Consider the following 20387-nt stretch of genomic DNA (forward strand, 5'->3'; position numbering starts at 1 on the left):
CACCTACCTTTGTCTCCCTTTTTTTTTTCTGGTTGTTTTCAAGTATTATCCACATATGAATCTTCTCCTGAGAAGCAGGGAAAAGGTATTTAAAACTTTGCAGAGAAGAAAGAAAGATGAAGAAATTAAATTACATCTCTAAGGTTACAAATTCATAGAACAGAGAGTAATATTTAGATTTTTGATCTTGGCTTTGAGCTCCCATGATGAATTCTGAAGGACAGAGAACATAAATTTAATGTAGTCAAGATGTCCTTGCACATAGAATAATTGGTCTGAAATGTATAAGATACCAGGGATTAAAAACTTGGCAGCTTAATTAGTTGCAACAAGGAAGTGATAAACATGAAAGCAATCTTCACCTGGAGATAACAAAGGAAGACTGTGGATGTGGAAAGTATTTGCTCAAAGCAGTTAAACACAAAGACTGTTCTGTGTCTATCCTTTATTAGGTGTTTCCAAGTAACAGTGATTTATTTCAGAGACAAGGTAAAATATATTTTCAAAAGGGACTCTTAAAAATACCTAGCATAGAATCTTTTCACCTGTTAATTGACTTTGTGTTGAAATTTTCATTCAACTTTATCTTAAATTTAGTTTTATATGTGTTTTCTAGTAGCTTCACTGAATTTTAAATGCAAAGTATATGTAAATACTATACATAACATATAGCAGTAAGTGGTGGCAGCAAGTTCTCTCCTATGTGGTTAAGTCATATATAACTTTTAAAGAACACTGTATACTGTCTATATAAATTTAGAATGGAATTTCCCTGTTGAATAGAAGTATGTAGCATGTAACATACTCCAGGGATTATTGAACAAATCTGTTGTCCAGCATATGGTTCACAGATTAAAAGGTTACTATTCTGCACTGTAGGGAATCTAACTCTTATTACATTAGCCTTTAGCTCTGTATTATGTTAGTCCTTGCAGTGCTTTATATGGCTGTAGCAATTTTGATGTGGTGCTTAATTGCTACATTTTGTATTGAAGAGAAGAGCAATGGGATTGTCCCTTTCAATAGGTACCACATTCACAGCACATGCTTTGCTTCCATCATGCAGGCTATGTTGTACCATACATTTCTCAGAGTACATTAGAAATGTATTGCAGCCCTCTGCCAAAGGTCTGTTTCATAGCTGCTTTAATGATAATTGTCCTTACCATTTATGGATGGCAACTGGTGCAGAAGTCACCAACTTCTCAGCACTGGCGAAACATTTTTGCACTCATAACAAAGTGCAAGCTAAAAGCTAAATCCTTGGAGGAGTGAGTGAATTCACTTTCCTCTGGTAAAATTGCTGAAAGAAGCTCAGCTTCTCCAATGGTTCTCTAGATTTAGTACTAAAAGCTTGTTCTGGGTCTTTACAGCTGATGGTGTTACGTTTTTCTATTAAGCTTTTTGGACTGGGAATTATAGTCCAGTTCTCACCTCTGCTGTGAGCAGAGCATCTCTGCAAAGCATAGTCAGGGCACGGAGTGAAGCAGCATGGGTGGGAATGGAATTCTCAGGTTGGACCATCAAAACTTGAGACTGATGCTTCGTTTGTTGGCAGAAAAGCAGAAATGCATAGTTGAGATGCTTGCAGATTCATTTTTAGTAAGTGAGAGGGAAAGAATGAGGCTATTCTGACAACTTCTACTGTTGAAACTGAAGAGGAAATTTCAAAAGCAGCATTTAGGTGCTGCATTCAGGTAGATTAATCATTCAAACATCAGAAATTAAATGTTTTGGGTTTTTTGATTGTAATTTATATACTATGTTGATATAAATCCTATGGTTTTACCCATCCTGTAATGAAATGAAAAAAATGTCTTCACTGGTGATTCCACCATAAGAAATTTTTTGGGTCTGCCATGATTTTTTCTTTTCTCTACAGACAGGACAAAAGACAACAAAAAAAGACCATGTAATAAAAGCAGACACTGCTGAATTAATATTCACACTGCACACGTTTAAGTTTGCTGTGCAATTACTTTTGTTTTCTAAGCAAGGAGAATATACAAGTCTGTTGAGATCTATACTACGTGCAGTGATGTCCGAAATATATCACAAGGGTAATATTTGATTATATGAATATTAAAACCTGAGATTGGATTTAGAAATTTCAATTAAAGCACCACAAGTGAGTGGCATGGATTTGAAAGACTCTGAACACCTGCCATTTCTTCTAATTTGGCTCCAGAAAAATCTAAAAATATGAACTCTTGAATGCAGATTTAGAATGGTCAGTTGAGGTTGTGAAATTAAAATACTTTTTGCTAAAACCAGTACTCCTTAAATAGGATCTCATCTGCTACCACAAATACAAGCTCAGATGGAGTCACATCAGAATTACCCTTTTGGGTTTGTTTTGTAAGCAGTCCTGAGATGACTTTTGGTAATGTGGGTACATCTGTGCATGTAAGTCTAGGGAAGACTTTTATGCCACTTATTTCCCAGAAACACTTTTTTTTTTTTTTTTTTTTTTACATAGGGCATGTGCTTAAAATTGTTACTAGTAAGGGCATTGTGCCCAGCAGTGACTGCAGCTAGAGTGTACTTATACGCACATATGCACGCTGCTATTCCTCATTGCTCATCATGGAGTTTTCCCTGAATGAATGTGGGATTGGTGCCAATAGGTTTTTAAGATTTGTGTGTGTGTGTGTGTGTGTGTGTGTTTCTGGTGCTGTAACAGGCTAATTAAGAACGAGAAGAAAGTGTATATTTAATGCAACATTGTTAAAGAAGGCTTCCACCATTTATTCCAACATTGGGTGTATCTGTTGGGGTCATCACAGGGGCTTTGAGAGCTCCTCCCTAACAGTGAAGCAGTGCCGGAGGCTGCTGTGGCTGTCTTGCTCTGTGTTTGGGCACTTCCACGCTGCCCCATGTGCCAGGGCCTTTCCCAGCCTCACTTAACTTGCAGAAGAGTTTTTTCTCACTGAGTCTTTAACTGGGGGCTTTCTCATCTCTGCTGCCCTTTGTCCAACCCTGTGTCCCCAGCAATAAAGTCTGATATTGGTTATATCTTTTTCCATTTCTTTTCTTTTCGTTGCTGGATCCCTTGACAGCTGGTCATCTCAGTAGCTTAACTTGTGGTTAAATTAGTTTTGTCTTTTGTGCATCATCTTGCCTTTCCAGAAGTGCGACCCATTCTCTAGGCTGTTAAGCTGTGCAAGAAAAACATTTTTAATGCAACATCTTCTAATTAAAATTGAAAAGCACAGAATGGTTTGGGTTGGAAGGGACGATAAAGGCCATCTAATTCCAACCCCTGCCATGGGCAGGTACACCTTCCACTAGACCAGGTTGCTCAAAGCCCCACCGAATCTGGCCTTGAACACTTTCAGGGATAGGGTGTCCACAGCTTCTCTGAGAAATTGTCCCAGTGCCTCACTGCCCTCACAGGAAGGAATTTGATCCTAATATCTAATCTAAAACTACCTTTCAAGATCCCATTATTCTAAGCATGCTGGCTGCTGGCTCTTGTGAGACTATTGTGTCTATAGTCCCATTGTTTGCTGCTGACCTTGGCTTAAACACAGGGGCTAGCTTGATCTTTTAATTTTTTTTTTAATGCTACATACATTTTGCAGGTCTCTTGATTTTAATGCGGACTGATTTCATTTTCTGGGATCCCAGAGAACTTATGTCAGGCATTAGAATACCCTGGAATATTAAACCTAATTTAAATTTAACTGAAATTGTCAGAATAAATGAATAATTGAACAAGGTATGCTTTGTGAAACACCTGGGGGATTTTCTTTCCCTGCTTTTATACTTACTAATTTGCAGACAGCACTTACCTGCATGGAGACTCTGGAGTGTCATTATTCTGCTGCAGGTAGTACTGGTGAATAACTGCAAATAGTCATTCTTCTTCCTCCTCTTCCCAAAAGCCCCAGTGGTCTCCACTTATAAAACAGGGATGGCAGTGGTGATTTTCTTTCATAAAAGTTCTGATGAAGAGGTAGGCACTTATATATTGAGTAAAGGCACTAAAGACAAGGTGAAAACGTTGACATTACTCTGCTTTTTGTTGCAGTGCAAAACATACAGGTGTTACAGACTTGAACCTATTTTGTCTGTGCTGGAAACTGATCTCTGTTTGGGGAAGAGGAGAAGGATGATAAAGACTTTTTTCCTTCCAGTGCTTTCATTTAGTTTTCAGCTCTGCCTATTACTTTTCAGTTTACCTCTCCAGTAAATTCAACCTACCTCTTCAATGGAATTAACTACAGGGTTCTGTCTGAAAAATTTACAGAATATTTTTTGCAGACTGATATAGAAGTTTGGTATTATTTTTTTGCCTGACACTTTTTTTCTTTTCATGAATAGATCCAGCTCTTTTACCATTTTTCTATTATGAAAAAGAAAACAATTTCCCTCCCCCATAATTTCATGTGAGACCTGTGAAGGACCCACATAAGTAGGTCAAATAACTGAATGTGAAAAGCACACTGGTTGTTGGCAAAGAGGTATCTGGTGCAGAGCAAATAAGTTGAAAAAAAAAAAAAAGAAATTTTTTCAATCTCACAGCAGATACTTGCAACAGTATTTCCACATGACCCAACAGGTGTGTGACAGTACTTTGGTAACTTAGGGAAGTGTATTTCTTTGTGTATCTTGGTGATCTTAATCCTCTAAAGGTATTTTTAATCCCTGACAAACACTGGTACATGTACTTTGCTTAATAGCTATAGAGTTTAGTCTGCTTGAACACTAAAAAAATCCCATGTTTTCTTAATTACCATAATTATTTGGTAATTCTTAAATCCTTTTCACATACCTTGCACATGGATAACACATGCTGGATGAGAGAACCTACTGGATGTATATAGTTATCTGTCAGACAGTACTAAATTCTGAGTGGTTTTGTTAACATAATATATTGATTGTAATAAGTGCCATTCACTATGTCATTTCAGTCTGTGCTGAAAGCATTTATAACACAATACATCATTACTGCTAAACAGGGAATTTGAAGGTTTAATTACAGTAGATAAGGGTATAGTGGCAGCTCCCCAGGTTGCCTCTCAGGTACTGATTTTGAAAAATCCGTTACAGACTAAGAGGTGATTCAGCAGCCTTTTCCTTGAAGAGCTCCACAGGACTTCAAAAGTAGAAGTACAGGAAAGAATATTCAACTGTTGATCTTAAATTGGAATCCTATAAAACATCAAACTGAATTGGCAGGCTTCAGTAAGATTCCAAGATCTACTCCTTAGATATTTTATCTTCTTAACCTGAAAGTAAAGGTATTTGTGTCCAAATAGACCTGTTTCATATCAGAAGCTGGTTGCTTGGTAAGAACTAATGAGCAGGAAGAGTCTTATTGATATCCAGTGCATAGAGAATAAAAGATGTGTGTGTACATTGTCATACAGGCACATCTCATCCCTGTTGGGAGAGGTGCAGATGATGTGCACAAACAGCAGCATTTTATAACTGATTAAAAATATTTTTTAAATTTCTTGGAAGACAACAATAGATATGACAAAGTGTTGCCTGCTGCCCTGCTGAAGTGATTCATCATGAAATAAATGATGAACTGTGTTTAATGGAATGATATCAGCCACAAAGTTTGTGTGTGTATATGTCTGTCACTATATGGGCTTTTAGAGGGTGGAAGAGTTTCTTTGATACTCCCTTGTATGAGTAGATAATAATGCATGGAGTAAGGTATTTAAATATACTTCTTTTTTTGGTGTAAATATCATGCTCACATTCTCTGTGATTTTTAAATGCAGAAGATGGAGCTAGGCTTAGTAATATTTGTGAGACATAATAGCTGTTACTATTTTAGTGACCAGCAGGATGTCCTGCTGGAGGGACTGCACAGAAACAGAGCAGAGCCTTGAGACAAGCTAATAGTGTTGGTTTGGGCACTGCCAGTCTGCAAAATGGCACAAGTTAGGTCATGAGGTACATTTTCAAAACAAAAATTGAAGGACAGTGGTATATGTGCTAAAGGGTCATGCAATTTTAAACAAGAGTGTGCAAAATTTTAAGAAGTTAAGTCAGTGAATAGATTTTTAGTGAATAAAAAGTTTACAATCAAGTTGAATTGGAGGAGAGAAGAGATTGTGAAGGAGCGGCACAAGACCTGACAGAACTAGTTTGGCAGGACAAGTTTGCCCTGTCACTATATGAGCTTACAGAGGGTGGCTGAGGTACTTCGGTTCTCCCTTTGTCACCTTAACAGGTGTTTTTCTAGGATTTTAATTTTCTAAGGAATCTAAAGGCCATAAGCTGACTAATGTGGTAGTCCTGGGACTGGTGCTGAATCATAGTGATGAAATGGATTTTTACAGCTTTTGTGATTAACTTGTCTAATGTCAAAGGTAAGGTTTGTTGTTATCCTTGCTCTGACCTTTCATTTTCATTATCCATAGCTAATGGAGATTTAGCATCTACAAAGTTTTTTCCAGCAAAAGCAATTCCCTTTGAAAAGGAGATCTATGGTCAGGTGTTTCATAATATCAATGCCACAGTTATTATTTTATATTACAGGAGTTCAGAAAGGTGACAATCAAATTTGTGTTTCAAAAAATCACAGCCTGGTTAAGGTTGGAAGGGACCTTTAAAGGTCATCTGGGCCAATCTAGCTACTCGAGCAGGGGATGTTAAAAAGCAAGGTAAGAGATTAGGCAGACATGATTAGAGATGTAGACAAGGAAGCAGCAGAGTTTCAAAAATGCCTGGTTCTCCAGACTGGCGTCCATGGTTGCTCTGAATGCAGCATTTGAGAGTGGAAAGGCAGAGTGCAGCTCTTCTTTCAGAGTGTTGTGTGCAGAACATGAAGCTGAGAAGTTGAACCACGTTATCCAACACCCTGATTATATGAGCCAGTGCTGCTACATTGCTCTGCAATGCTTATTTCAAACAAGTCTAACCAAGGGATATTTTCTCTTTGCTGCTCCTACAGTACCTTGCCACTGTCCCTGTTCCCCTTCCCTGGGCTTCATGTGGTGCTTAGCAGGGCCATAGTATCCCTCCCACCAGAGACCCTCCACACTTGGAGCACCTGCATCTGTGGCTCATTCCAGATATATCAACTTCTTCCCATTTGTTTTCTATTCCACTACTTTGGCATCTAATTTCCCACGATGCTCTTGCTCCCTCCTGCTGTTTCTGTAGGTTCATCTGCATGGATGGGTTGCCACATTTTAGCGTATCGGTGAAGCCACGGTAATTCTACAGGACCTTAGTGATGAAAGTGTCAACGTAGACTTTCATGATTAAATCCCTTTCTTAACGTAGCTGTAGATGTGTGGGACAGGCAGAAGCAAACTTGCTCTGTCTACAAGCCCACTTTGCTCTAGAATGTGTTCTCAAGCTTGTGTAGTCTATCTTTTGGTAAACTGAAGTTAACCTAATGTGCCTGGCCACTTTTCAGCAGTGGTAATAACAATAGGAGTTTCCTGTGCTTCTTGTTTCTTCAGTGCCTCTGAATTCTCAGAAATGCCAGATGTGGTACAATTGATGAGTTCAAGCTGCAAACAAAAGACTAAAGAGGAAGGTGTGTACATCTGCAGATTAAAAACAGTTAATGACAATAGTACTATTATATTAATTCCATTTCAGATCTCTGTAAAGAGAGCCTTAGATTTATTCATTAATTTTACAGGAATTATAAATTGTGTCCAAAAAGGCTGAAATCCTTAGACAGAAACTTTGTTGGAGTGGACTTAGTATGACAGGTGGGCTGGAGCAGCATCTTGTGAAAGATGGGGAGACTCAGAGCAGTGATGGCACCTTATCAACAAGCATTTATTTTCCCTGAGAGCTACAAAGCCTGGTGTGGTGGGCTGCTTCTCTGCTGCTGAAGATGCTAACCTAGGAAACTTGAAATGAACAATATTAAAAATCTTTCTATATATATGCAATTCAGTTACTTTGTGTGGCTTTGTAATTGCATGTATTTATTTGCTTTCTAAGATACAGTACTTGCTTAAAAATTCCAAAGATGCACATGTGTTTTAAATTTTCTTGACATTTTAGAAAATAAGCTAGAATTGCACAACTTTGTCACTGAAATGGTATTCCCTGCAGGACTTGCAGTATTCGCTGTGATTGTATAATATCACAACTTAACTTTTTTCTGCCATGTAGGTTTATTCCATTGTCAGGAAGAACTTGAAAAGATTCATGTTATATGGATATACAGGCAGGGCTGCACAGACTGGTATAAAAAATGGGCATACTAAAATAGGTGAACATAAGCAAATATATTTAGTAGTTGTCACAATCTATGTTAGTGCCCTTTTAAATTTTTGAAATTAGGTTGCTATGCCATAATAACTATGAACATCGTTGCCCAACACCCGAGCTTTGGTAGCTTAGCATTTGGATTTGCAGAATCTAAATTTCCCTGGTTTGTTTTCCATAGAAATGAAATATGTTATTTATTTATGGATAAACAGTAAGCTTCTATTTGAAAATATATAACCTGTGAGTGCAATAAGCAACCAAAAGGAATGAGGGGGGCAAAAGGTGCCTGTTTGTATGGATTAGGCAGTAGACATTTACATACTTTTATGTGATTCTTTATTATTTGCTCTTTTTGACTTTATAGACACTCCATTATCCATTGCTGCTGACAACTGGCAATTTCTGGCTTCCCAGTAGAATTGGATTTTGAGACGATTTAGATGTGTGGAGTTAAATGTGGCTTCCTGAAGCCTTGTCTGGTGGAAGTAAATAGGAGTTTCATAGTAGGTGTCAGAAGGCCAACACTTGACATTTATTGTTATTTTTCCTATGCTTAGAAGAAAAAGAAAGGTGTATTGGGAGATCAGAGACTGTATCACTTTGGTGGCTGAAAGAGTGCAGTACTATGTAAGTTTTGACAGGCAGTTAGCAATTTAATATAGAGTGCCTTAAGAAGCAAGGACACATTAACGTTGACGTTTTGATGTCTCTCCTTTGTGAATCTTCCCTCCCTAAGAATCACGCCCTTGTTGGGATCTCAGAGTGTGCTGCTCTTTCACAGGAGATGAGCCTGGACGAGTCACTGCAGTTGCTAACAGGCGGGCAGAGACAGAGCCTGGCTCAAACCCAAACTGGGTCCTCAGTCCCAACAGGTTCACTTTGGAGGTCCTGTCCTGCTGCACCACGACAAATGGCTGCACTGGGGAAGAGGAGCTGAGGAAGGGAGCTGGGAGAGTCTAAATGCCTTGTGGGTGAGGGGGTAACATCCAGCCATAGTCACGGTCAGTTACGGGTGGTAGTGTCTTAAATGGCATCTCAGCAGATTGCCCATCACGGGTTATTGATTTGAAGTAAGAGGTGGAATATGCTTGGGAACCACTAACATTTCCGAGGCCAGCACATCCAGGCATTAGGACAACAAGGGGACATTAAAGCAAGCTGCATATTAACCAGGGATGAAAAAAAATAAGCTTTGACATTCTTGATGGTTATTCCTGTGTGATAGCCTGTTGGCTGCAAAGTGTTCGAGGGCTTGAATATTCAGTATTTCAGCATAAATTAATAGAAGAATTTACAGCATCAACAAAAGTACTCGTGTTTCCTTGAGCATTTATTTAGCTCCCGCAGAGAACATGGGCACAAAGTCTGTGTTCATTTGATCGCTGTGAAAAATGGTAGAAGGCTTCCTTTCTCCCCCCCTTTTCATTTTGCTCAGTTCAATTTTTTATGAGTTATTGTTTGTGTGGAATGATTGATTCCATTTAGAAAGAGGTAGAACATTCTGTCAAATGCTCCTGTTGGGTGCAGATTCACATCCCTGCAGTGAATCTAGTGGTAGGGCATTTCAAAGCAATCATTTTCTGGTTAAGACAAAAGTAATGCCATAGAGAGGAGTTTGTGCACTTCAGTGGCACTGAAGTAAAACTGCAAAACCTAAAACCAGGAGGATGCAAGTGTCACTTGCAGCAAGCTGGATGCCATAGATTAGTTCTGTATGACCTTTAACAGGACTGAAAATCTATTTGATTTTGAGCTATCTTTCCCTAGACAACACACAGAGTGCTAAAACCCCAAAAAGAGCATAAAGCAATGGATGGATATGAAAAGCAAGATTCATTTAAATTAAAAATGCAAACCCCATTTCTAGCAGAATATGATTGACCATTGAAAATATAAACAGCCAAGAAGAGAGTGGCAATTCATCTCTTGATATCCTCTAGTCAAAACTTTAGTCAGGTGCAAGTTATGCCTTGGTTATGCCTGATTTCCCGGGGTGATTGTGTCTCAGTCTTCAACCGCATTATGCGGGAGGTCCAACTTGATATTTGTTATGATCTTTTTCAAATTAAAACAGAAACTATAACATGAGCCAAATTGAAATAAACAGTGTCTCTCCCTCCCTTCACAGGTACTACAGTGCTACCATTTTGCAGATGTCCGGAGTGGAAGACGACAGACTTGCAATCTGGCTGGCTGCACTGACAGCATTTATAAACTTTATTTTTACTCTTGTGGGAGTCTGGCTTGTGGAAAGAATGGGTCGCCGGAAGCTTACACTTGGTAGCTTAACAGGTGAGTGTTCCATGAGTGTATTGTATTTTCCTCGTAATTATTAATGAAAGGAAAATAAAATTTCAAGTGCAATTTTTTTCAAAGTAGTCCTCTTCAAAATTACAGTGTTAATCTTCTCCCTGAAGGTTTTCAAGACTATTAGTAAAATACCACAGCTAGAGGCTAATTTAAAAGTCACAACCTGTTATTTTTTCAGGTAACACTCTCCTCAAAGCCATGTTTTACAATGTTTTCATTTAGCCTTTTTTTCCAGTTTGAGGAATCAAATGCCTAGGACTTCACAGGTGGTTAGTTTTTAAATCTCATACATAATTTTGGGCTCATTAATTGGAATTCAGAACCATCTGATGAAGGTGTACCAGAGAAAGCATATTGCATAGCCATTGCAGCACTTGGTAAAAAGTAGTGTGGTTCTCTGCATAGTTACCTCAGATACAGTACAGTAAATACCTTACATACATTAATGGGATTTTAATTCACCTCCTGTATGAGATACTCAAAGACAGAATTCTGGTTTTGTACATTTTGTCCAAATATTTAGACACCATAAATTATCACATAGTCTTTTCTTGGAAGCAGGGAAAGGCAGAGCAAACAGCCTTCCTATGTTCAGTGTGTCCTGTTATTAGGCCAATAATTCCCTGCTTGTTCCTGCCTTATGTGCTCGTTTTGGCTGAAGTGATCTGTGACCAAAAGCTGCCTCTGGCTGAATGTCTGGAGTTTCCAAGAACAGGGTTTTGTAAAGAGAAATTGTTTCTGCTCCTCCTGAAATAATGTTCACAAGTATTTAGCTGTGAAGGTTTAATGTCTTTGTATTTTGTTCTGTTGTTGCTGTCAAGGATACAAATTTCTAGTTAGTGCAACACAGCAGAGAGAGGCACCAGCTGCCATGTCACTGGATGTGCAGTTCCCAGCTCTCAGCTGAGTGAATCTACACTTGAATGTGTTTATATAGGCAGTGTTTATATAGAGCAGTGATAACCCAGTGACACTTCTGGTTTGGTGCACAGTTACTCAAACCATGTTTCTCACATTTAAAGATATGAACAAAAATCTCTAATTGCTACTTTTAGCACAGTCTGTTCAGATCAGTTAAAATACATCTCCCCTAAATGTCCTTCTATGCCTCCAGGCAGTCTGTTGCCTTGTCTTTCTGTGGTGTGGATCTCTCTAGGCCCTGCACTGACACTTCTGTTCTTGGGTGCTGCCTCTCCTTTAGTGTCTACTGAAACAGAGTATTTATTTATTTATTTATTTATTTGCTTGTTTGTTTATTTATTTATTATTTGGCCCCAATAATCTCATATGTCTGGCCAGCCCCCTCAAGAGTTTATTGCTGGACCCAGCTGTCTAGCTGTGATAACCAACACAGACTTTTCATATTATCAGAGCTCTTTGCTTTTTGGCTCTGCTAAACATATTTAAGGGTTGTCCATCTGAAATGTAGATATAAATGTCTTGCACAAAGCATGTTAGTCATGGAACAGAGGAGGATATAGAAATAAGACAGAGAATTAACAATGAAGCATAATGCATTAAAGGGTTATTTGTTAATGATGTTTGGACACAAAGTAATTGTGTAGTAAAAATGGTCTTTCTTTTGTGGCCAGTTGCTGTCTGTCTGTCTGCAGCAGCACTTGAGTCAAGCTGCATTGCAGACCGTTTTATCCTACGGTCCCTCCTTAAGGAAAATACAAATAATGACAGTCATGAAATCATATATTATCCCTCTGTACTATTTAGAATTTTTTCATGCAACATTTGATTTAGGTATGAATATGGTGTGTTTTCCTTAGCAAGAGGGCTGTGTAATAGAGTGATAATTACAAAATCTACCAAAGAATTTGTTTTCCATATTGAGTTTTCTCATGGGGTAAACATATCTTACTGCTCTACTTTGGTTTGCATTTCTAAGGACATTACAATTCACACCGAGTTACTACTGGCAGCTTCTCTGGTCTTTGGGGAAGCCAGGTATGCCCCAGTCTCCCACTGCATAAAATGAAGACAAAACAACTACTTTTGCCTGCTGCTGCAAGGATGTGGGGCTTTGGTTTTTTAATAAAGGCTAATTGATTAGATGTTTATTAGATAAAAACCTACAAGAATAATCAGTAGAGTAACATTAATATTTTGATTAAAAGCCATTGTACTATAATTTAATTTTGGAATCTTGTGCAACTTTTCCTGCTTTCTGAAAACAGTTGGCAAAGAGATGCTTTAGATTTCATTTAATTTGTCTTTATCATTCTCAGAATATTAGAAACTTTTTAAAATTGAATTAAAAAAATTTTTTTAATTAAAAAAAAAAATTATGAAAAATTATAGTAAACTTCTGAAAAAAAAATCCTACCTTTTTAGTTCTCTTTACTACAATTACTGATTTGTCTTTGTTTCCTGTCCATTTGATATCTTGGTATCATTTATTTCTTCTGCTCTTTTTCTTCAGTTAATTTCTTTCTTTGAAGCTGTTAGTTGGGAAACATGCAGGAATTGTGACAAGTGCATTATCCATTTTATTTGTGTTTTCTTCTTTCCCTTCAGAAATTGTCAGTTTGAAAGGTACTTGGGCATTGTACAATTTGTATCTCTTTTTGTAACAGAGAGGATCTAAAATATCTTCAGGATATTTTCTTTTGTTTTTTCCCACCTGAGATAATGATATGCTGTGATTGTTTGGTTTTGTTCATCATAGCAAAACCTCCCACAGAATGAAAACATATTAAACTTCATTTGCCAAGTTTACATATTCAGTACTTTTCCAAAGAAACAAGGTACTTACAGAGATACTGGAAGTGAGTATTAGTGTATTTGGTTAACTTAAAAGACAGACAAAGCGTATTTAAAATGAGTGTAAGTAAGCTTATAGACCCTGTCTAAATATATTTGCTGTCTGGTTTATGGCATTTTGAATGTACAGGACATCTAGTGCAATATCCAGCCTGCCCAGAAAACTGGGATTATTAGTGTACCTACCAGCCACAGCAGTAGAGATCCAAGTATGGAATATCTTATGGTGGGAATGTGCTTTCTGCACATGTAGTTTGTGACTGAGTTTAAGGTCTTACGTGCCTCAGTTCAGGTAAATGTGTGGTCCAACCATTCCTGCCTATTGGCCGTGGCTGCTGCACAGGCTTAGTCAGGGATTACATTATTACACATATCTTGGTATTTTAGATACTATTTTTATCTCAGAGAAAGGTTTTCACATACTTGGTGTGTTTTCCAGCTAGGAAACTTTTATACAACGTAGATCTCAATGTGTTATTGTGTAGCAAGAGGTCAAGGTTTTGTAAGTGTGAGTTTGAAGCAGTTGGAGTAGTATCATGAGTAGTGAGGTTTTTCAATTTTCATTAAAATGATACATTATGTTGTGTGTGTGTGGCAAATAAGGTAGGAAAACTATGAGTTATGTTCCAGTAATGGCCTGTTTCACAGAGTATGAGCCTTTCTTGTCATCGTTTTGCCCAGCTTGTGCACAAGGAATTTGTTGGGGGAAACAGGAGCAAACAGATGGAAGGGGTTTTTTTCCCAGCTGATGTTATGTGTGCTCTTTGAAAACAAGATGTGTTGCACTTTTTGATGGTGTTCTTATGAAAAGTCAAATTTCTCTACTTTCACAAATGGGAGTAGAGTCAATGAAAAAGCTGATGCTACTTTCTGTTTTACAGAAAAGCCTGCAGGTCTGGGTGTGAGAGTGGAGAGAAGTATGGTGATTTCAAAGTCACTAAGAAATTCAATCTTTACAACATTGTTTTCAACACCAGAAATAATAATACCTGTTCATTCAAGCAGCGTCAATTCCACAGATTAAAAAATTCCCAACCTACTAATTTAATATCTGGACATGAAAGCTGGTGCACTTGACTTTAATATCTAACCTAATTTAGGATGTGGATGTAGCAAAGGGTATTTTTCTTAGGTTCTCATCACAACTCCTTAGGGAATGCTGTATGCATAGTGATGGGGTACCTTGCTTTCCCAAGCAGAGTTCAGTTCAATAGAGAATTATTTCATGTGCTCTGGAGAAAAGTGTCACATTGTTCTTTATCTGTATTTTTAGGTACTGCTGTGGCACTCATTATCCTAGCTTCGGGATTTTTGCTATCAGCTCAGGTCTCGCCAAGAATCACAATTAATCCACCAGATCCTTCACATCAAAACTCTACCTGCACAAAATACAGGTGAGATTTCATGGTGATTCATCTGATCTTCTTGAAGGTTGCTTCCAATTAATTGAGTTTTACAACCTAGTCTGAGTAATAGACAATTATTCATGAAGCCTAGTACAAGGAACTAAACTAGATAGCTAAATTTAAAATCCTAACTTCCCTCTGTAGAGAAAATTAGACTCTGATTAAATTCTCTGAGTAATCCTTTGGAGTTTCTTGGGCTAAATAAGGTGGTTAAGTGGCAAATTCCACACATACCTGTTCTAATATATCACACCTACTGCAAGTTATAGTGTACACAAAGTCAGGAATATTTTATAAGGAATTTATAAAAATGCTTGCTGTTATTCATCTGCTTGTAGATTTGTCATGTATAGCAGCTGTAAACTCTTCAAAAGATGTGTTCCTTGCCTATTGTTTTCCTGAGCAAGAAAAAGTAATGTTCAGATAATTGCATACTCATTAACAATTACAATAAATGTGCAGGTTTTGACCTATTTTTCTTCCACATGCAGTCATAGTTTCAAATAACATTACTTCTGGGGTTTTAAGAATGTGTAATTTTCTATATTTTGTGGGGTTTATTCATATGAATATGCTCTTATGTTCATTTAGCTGACAGACTAGAAAATTCTGTATTCAGAGAAGACTAGTTCCATGGCTAAAGAAGTTCTTTATTATGTTCAAAATCCATCTTACATGTGTTTGTAGTAGAAATAAATATCAAGAAATGAGAGGTACACTTCTAGTTTTGTAGCGATATTGGTTAGAAATACGGTTCGTGGCTTTTCTTATGCCAGAGCAATGTCTTCGGTGAAAGATAGTGAGGATCTGAAGGTTTATAGAAAACTGGGGAGGGGATTGAAGGTCTTCATTGAGTCTAAATAGATATGAATAACTGCAACACAGGATACTACCAGATATAATGGTTCCTATATTGAAAATGTGTATTTTACTTGTTTTCTACTGCAGAGTCAGCTATAATTTGCAATTTTTGAGATGGGCCTGTCTACAAAATGGCGAGTAGGCTGGTTAAAAGAGGTAAAGGGGGAAGATGCTCTTCTTTTGGAATAAGACTACATTAAAAGAAAAACATGAGAAGGATTTGCTTAGTACTTCAGTTAACTGGAAAGGATGTTTGGAGAGGGGAGATGCACCCTTTGCAGAACACATAATTTGTTATTTAATGAAGCTAGTTAATGTAACCTGAAATGGTATAAAATTTACGTACAAGAAATATGGCTAGTCCAACTGAAAAAAACAATGAAAAATATTCAACAGAATTTTCATGTTCCAGTTAACCATAGCCAGTCAGGAAGGAAATTTTCATGTCTTTCATAGTGTGCACTTTTGGGCAAAAGCATGAAAAATTAAAGCAGGTAGTTCTAGTAAAGGCATGTTGTTTCATGAATTATTGGAGTACTTGTAATCTCTTGTGATTTCTGTTTCTGATGTGAAGTGGGCAAAAGCAGATATGATAAAAATTCAAAGGTTCTGGAAAAAGAGCAATAAAATAATTTAAATATTTTCATTTGAGAGTAGTTTGAAATAGTAGGAGCTCTTTTTGTTTAGAGATAGAAGTGAAGGGGGGGGAAATAATGAGCAACATATGAGAAAGCTTTAGGTGCTTCTGTTTCAATCTTATGCTGTACTGGAATAGAGATACACAAAAGCCAGGAGAGCTGAAACTAATAAATGGATGCATTTGCCCACAAATCACATAATTAGGCTGTAGCACCCAGTATTTAAAAGGTTTATACAAAGAAACAGGGATTGATATGCTTAATAACACCTTTACACTTGTATACCTACAACTGTATAAATTTTCATGCCTCAAAATATCACTAAGCTGTGATCCAGATAGAGCCAAAGGAAGAATATTCCTTCAGTATCATGAATATTAGTATTTATTATTTCTGGCGAGTATGACATGCAATACATTACATTTGACTTGGAAAAGTGGCTGTTTAAGATCTGAGTATGCCTGCTTTCTATACACATTGTCAATAAGCTGAATGAAATATAAAATATTGGTTTTGTCATGAGAAAGTAGGTGGTGTTATCAGCATTCCATTTGGGTTAGGAGAACTTGAGCGTAACGTGGATGGTCTTGGAAGGAAGAGGAGATGGGAACTGCAAACCAAAGAAAAGCTAAAGGCTGGGCTTTACATTGTGACTCACCTCTCTCTCCTTTTTGGCCCTGGAGTTATTCCCCGTGGCAGTTATGAAGTTGAATCAAAAAGATTCCTAAACCTGAGGATTTGCAAGTAAAAGTCTACTCTGTATCACACCAGTCTTGCATATTTTCTTTGCTACTCTAAGAATAATGGCATTACTGTACAGATAGGCACTGTGTAGGGCAGCAAGTGTTGCTGTAGAGACAGTTACAAACAGAATGTTCAATCAAAGTAAAAGGAAGTCAATTCATAGCAGTGGTCTCTTGCTCTTTAACCCATATCTTAGCTTGTTCCAGTCTAACTGCTGGTGTCTCAGATTGCTTAGCATTGTATCTTGCAAGTCTTCAAGAGGTCTCAGTTTGGGAAAAGCAAAAGTCAGCGGGACTTCAGAAGATGAACACATAATGTCATCCTCCTGTAACTGCTTTCAAGTATGTGCCTGCACAAAAGCAGCTCATAGTCCTCTTCCTCTTATGGGGACACAGTGCTTCTCTGAGGTGAGGTAAACTTAAAGTCTAAACCTGTTTGCAGCTTGGGCATTTCAGTGTGGGGGTGTTTCCTAAATATAATTTGCATTTGTCTGTGCCAAAATGTATTTATAGGTTACAAAAACACCAGTAGAACTTTTTTTGCTGACAGAAGTTTCACTGATACTATGCAGAGTAAAAATACACTTTATGATTCTGAATCCATCGGGTTATAGTAAGTGTGGGTGTCCATTAAGGAACCCTTAGCGCTACTACGAACAGTCTGCTTGTTGTTCCTTCAGATCCATATTCCTCTGCACAGACTAATTCCTGCTGCTAGAATAACAATGAAGATAGAAAGACTAGCAAATAAAGAGCACAGTCATTGTCCTAATTCAAAAAAGCATGTAGGGCTTGAATACTGTGTTCTCAAAGAGCTATGCCATGCAAATAGAGCTACTTGTACGTGGTTGCAGAAAACAAACCAGTAAGATATGCTGTGAATAAAATAAATCAAATAAAGTATTTTCATTTGGTGTAGAGATGTAGAAGATTATAGCTGAACAGCCAAAAAAAAAATCCATAAATCTGTGAAAAAAAAATTGAATCATGGAAATACTTCAAATTCAGCAGGGCACTCCAAACACTGAAATTTGTTTTGCCTCCATATAGTTGGAAGTGGGTGTGTGTCTCACTGAGGAGAAGCAGGGTGAATGCTCCTTTCTGTGCCATCCATTAATCAAATTTCGTTTTCACACTCAGCTGTATAAAGTTGTGTAGATATTTGCAGTGTGACCACCTGTTTTATTTGATTTTAATCTCCTCAGCAGCTGTGATGTTACTTATCATCAAGGCCACAGAAATCTCAAAGGTAAATTTAAGAATACAAAGCAACAGCATCCCAAAGTTTGTCACCTTAGAAGTGAAAAGATGAACTATCCATTCCTATTATTATTCCGACTACCAAAGCTCTATAAATGTTCCCATTTTTACTGGTTCTGGAAGGAGGTTTAGGTTAGGGCATGTGTATTAGCTACCCTCCCACCTTTTCCCAATCTTTAAAGGATCAGTGGTGTGACTGTTTGGGACATTGAGCCATTTCTGTAAAATGACCGTGGTCCTGCTGCCTTGTATTTTTGCTTGTTTTGTCTCCATTCATGTGTCTCTCTCTGCACTTCTTGAGACTTGGTTAGCTCTAGAAGACATAATGTGAACCTATTCTGCTTAAGCAATATTTTTCATGCCAGGTACTATATGAAAATGGTAAATATTGTGTTAAGCTTAGGTCAACCCTCATATCATAGGGAAGTGATACCTGTGCACACAAAGTATCTCAGAATCCTTCCTGAACAGATTGTCTTCAGACTGATTAAAATAATAGAGGCGGTGCCAGCTGTGCTGGGCACACAAGGACTCTGTTGTTCATTTTTGAATTAGTCACCCTCATGTGGTTCATGATCCTTAGCTCATTGTACAAATACACACCACTGAGATGAAGGCACCAATATTTAATACTCCCACATAGCCATTTAGTAAGATAACTAATGGACAGAAATATATCTTTTCTCTATGAATGTAGCAGAATTATATAATTGTGATCAGTCCTGAAAAACTTGGCTAACCTCATAACTGGAGCAGGTTTTATTGTATTTAATAGCCTCAGGATGCATATAGTAGGTGTATTAGCTATTGCACTTCATTTTATTGAGAACTCATTGACAATCTGATTTATCAGCAAACTAGGCAATGCTATTTTTCATAATGTCACTGTATCATGGAACCAGTATTTTTAAAAATATGATTCTCATTTTCTCTTTCTAATGTCAAAGTGCCTGAGCTATTGGTCTTTCTGATAACTGAGAATTGCAGTAATAAATGTGTTTTGGCCGTTGAGGTCAGAAAATTATGAATATGTAAAGAGATAAACATGTTTGAGGATGCTTTTGCCAGCTCTTACGAAGTGTAGTTAAAATTCTAATGGTTTATGTTGCAGAACTGTGAAATGACCTCAACATAGACTTGAAATTTATTAAGTAAATAATATAATGATATATTGCTTGGTAACAATTTTCCCTTTGCTGGCATGTTGGTCCTATCAATCAAAACTTGTAATTTAATTTTAAGTTATAAAGGATAGGAAGGAAGATGTCAATCTATCTAGTAAGCATCTTTAATGGGAATGAGAAAAAACTCCCCTCATCAATTTAAACACAAAGATCTGAAAAGTAACTTACCTGAACTATAATGTCTGTGACTGCAATGCAGTTCCTGTAACCATTGTTAAGTTTTCCAGATACTTTGACTCAAACTCTGCATTGGTGAGGAAACAAGGTGTTATTCATATAAGAACCTATTAACACTTCACATCTCTGCTAGTACTTCTAAGACTTTGCTGTTTGACAAAACCAGAACATTGCTTAGGGAATGATTTTTTAAAATCTTCCAAAGTGATGGTGTTATACTTTATATGGTCTGCAGGTTTTCGTCACACAAGGGTGATTTTAATCAAGTTTGAACAGGGCTTCTATCTGATCTGCCTGGAAGCTGGAAATATAGTATCTATGTGTAGGGTCTCTTTAGAAAAGTAGTTTTAAAAACAAATTATGCTACAGAGACAGCGATTTTGTCCAAAATAAAGGCATGTGTAAGTCAGTTGTTCCTGTTCTTTATGGTCTGTGTTGCTCAGTTCCAGGAATAAATCAAGAAGCTCTATAGTTGGAGGCTATATAAATTCAGAAAAAACATTCATCAAAGACAAGAAACAATTGATACCTATGAGCAAATAGATCAGAACACTTCTCTTGTGATGTCAGCATTCCAGCACAGTCTGCTGCCAAGGTGCTTATAGCAGTAGTGGGATAGCCCTGATGATCTAAGGACTAGGCAAGGTTTGTAGAGTCACTGTCTTCATCGGACTGTGATAGATGAGAGGAGTAGGTGAGCCTTCACATCCTCACCACATCTAAAGCAGAAGTAGCAAACACCAAGAGGCTGAAAACAATTTCTGTGAGGTTGTATAAATTATGTTGCACAGTTGAGGAGTGGGAGCCTTTGTGAAGAAAGTTTAAGGAATGTTT

General features: G+C 37.5%; 1 protein-coding gene across 1 annotated transcript in view; it reads left to right on the forward strand.

The window, feature by feature from the left end:
• Positions 1-20387, forward strand: part of SLC2A13 (solute carrier family 2 member 13) — a 149022-nt gene that overhangs the window by 90635 nt on the left and 38000 nt on the right. Inside the window, exons 5-6 of the mRNA XM_039570513.1 lie at positions 10331-10494; positions 14558-14678. Of these exons, the coding sequence (XP_039426447.1) occupies positions 10331-10494; positions 14558-14678 (285 nt within the window). The remainder of the gene's footprint in view (positions 1-10330; positions 10495-14557; positions 14679-20387) is intronic.

Source organism: Corvus cornix, chromosome 1A (genome assembly GCF_000738735.6).
Source record: "Corvus cornix cornix isolate S_Up_H32 chromosome 1A, ASM73873v5, whole genome shotgun sequence".
Taxonomy (NCBI): domain Eukaryota; kingdom Metazoa; phylum Chordata; class Aves; order Passeriformes; family Corvidae; genus Corvus; species Corvus cornix.